A 1,463-nucleotide genomic window follows, 5' to 3' on the forward strand; every position below is an offset into this window, starting at 1 on the left:
ATACAGTTTTTTGCAAATTCTAAATCTAAAATCCTTGAAGCCATGACATTAGCAATCATACAGAAAAAAGTTAGACAAAGGAGAGAAACCACAAATGCACAAATTCTCAAAGTGACCAAAAGCAAACTACAAATGTTAAAATGTTCATTAACATAAAAACAATTAGTATCAATCCAATAATTCACTATGAATATTTCCAATCCATTTTGATTTGCAAAATTCTGCGTTACTTTCTGAATGGAGAAGTTGTGGTAATATAAACAATTACATCATTTCAGAAGTGCAACAAAAATAGGCACAATATGCAATGGAAAACATCATCAAAACAAGCCTAAAATGCACAGACTATAACAGAGAAGCAGACAGTGATACATCATACCTGTTCTTCAGTACAGGTTAACTTTTATGATAGTAATAAAAGAGATGTGCAGTTCAAGAATCAAAACTGTCAACTGCAAGTAATCAACATCCACTTCTTGCTCACCCTATCTATCACAACATGTCAATCAAGGATAAAAACAGGTTATATAAATCAAAACACAAAAGCTCCACAAATAATGTATAAACACTTGAACTCAACAAAGTAATAAAAATTAATTTGGCAAATAAACCAGAACAATAAAATAAAACACCACCATCACACACCAAAACTACATTTATCAACTAACTCTCAAGAGACATGAAAGCCTTGAATAAGAGAGTTTACCAAACAGGAAATGAAATAGCACTGTCTTCTTGCTCTCTCCTATTTACCACCACGAAAGACCTACCAATCAGCACACATCGCAATATCGAACTTTCCCCGAAGCGGTGACACCTCTTCCTGGACTCCCCAGCGCAGAACTCTGGAAATGAGATTGCCAAACGATTTCCTTATTTGGAGTCTGGGTCAGCTCTTCCATCTGACCTTATCCCTTAGCCCTTGGCCTCTGATGACATGACTTGGGGAAATAATACCAGTCTAATGACATCCTAAGTTTTTCCTACAGGTATACTGTGCAAGATTGGCAAGTAAGCTACAGGGTAAAAAGAAAGAAAGAAAAATCCAGGATGATGTATCTATACATGTATGCACTTTACATATGTGAAAGCATTGCATGTGTTTATACATCTTGGTTTATGCGTGAACCCACGTACTAATTTGAAAGTGCAAATGACTATGGATTAGGCTCTATGAGTGTAGTGTGTGTGTGATGTCTTTTAATTCACATAACAAAACCAAGTCTTCCTAGTTCCAGTATCTATACTTGTGAAAAATCTATTTGGTAGTACCCTAAGCATCCTAGCTATCTTGTTTACAAAATTACCAACCCTAAATAGTTTACTAGAATGTGAAACTTGCCTTGCGGTGGTCTCTGTGGGCAAGTCATTGCGTTCTAAGGACACTTGAACATTGTCGACGGATATCGCATTACCGTCAGTCAGTACCATCTTTGCTGCAACTCCACTTGCTGCCACCTGAA

The 1,463-nt window shown here is 36.5% G+C and overlaps 2 protein-coding genes across 2 annotated transcripts in view; both read right to left on the reverse strand.

Moving 5' to 3' along the window:
- LOC119591403 (calmodulin-lysine N-methyltransferase-like) overlaps positions 1-1,085 on the reverse strand; it is a 3,216-nt gene extending 2,131 nt beyond the window's left edge. Inside the window, exon 1 of the mRNA XM_037940146.1 lies at positions 771-1,085. Within this exon, the coding sequence (XP_037796074.1) occupies positions 771-784 (14 nt within the window). The 5' untranslated portion in view covers positions 785-1,085. The remainder of the gene's footprint in view (positions 1-770) is intronic.
- The window catches only part of LOC119591086 (calmodulin-lysine N-methyltransferase-like), a 21,444-nt gene continuing 20,889 nt past the window's right edge, over positions 909-1,463 (reverse strand). Inside the window, exons 5-6 of the mRNA XM_037939807.1 lie at positions 1,312-1,458; positions 909-983 (exon numbers count right to left, since the gene is read on the reverse strand). Of these exons, the coding sequence (XP_037795735.1) occupies positions 909-983; positions 1,312-1,458 (222 nt within the window). The remainder of the gene's footprint in view (positions 984-1,311; positions 1,459-1,463) is intronic.

This window comes from Penaeus monodon, chromosome 28 (genome assembly GCF_015228065.2).
Source record: "Penaeus monodon isolate SGIC_2016 chromosome 28, NSTDA_Pmon_1, whole genome shotgun sequence".
NCBI classification, from domain to species: Eukaryota; Metazoa; Arthropoda; class Malacostraca; order Decapoda; family Penaeidae; genus Penaeus; species Penaeus monodon.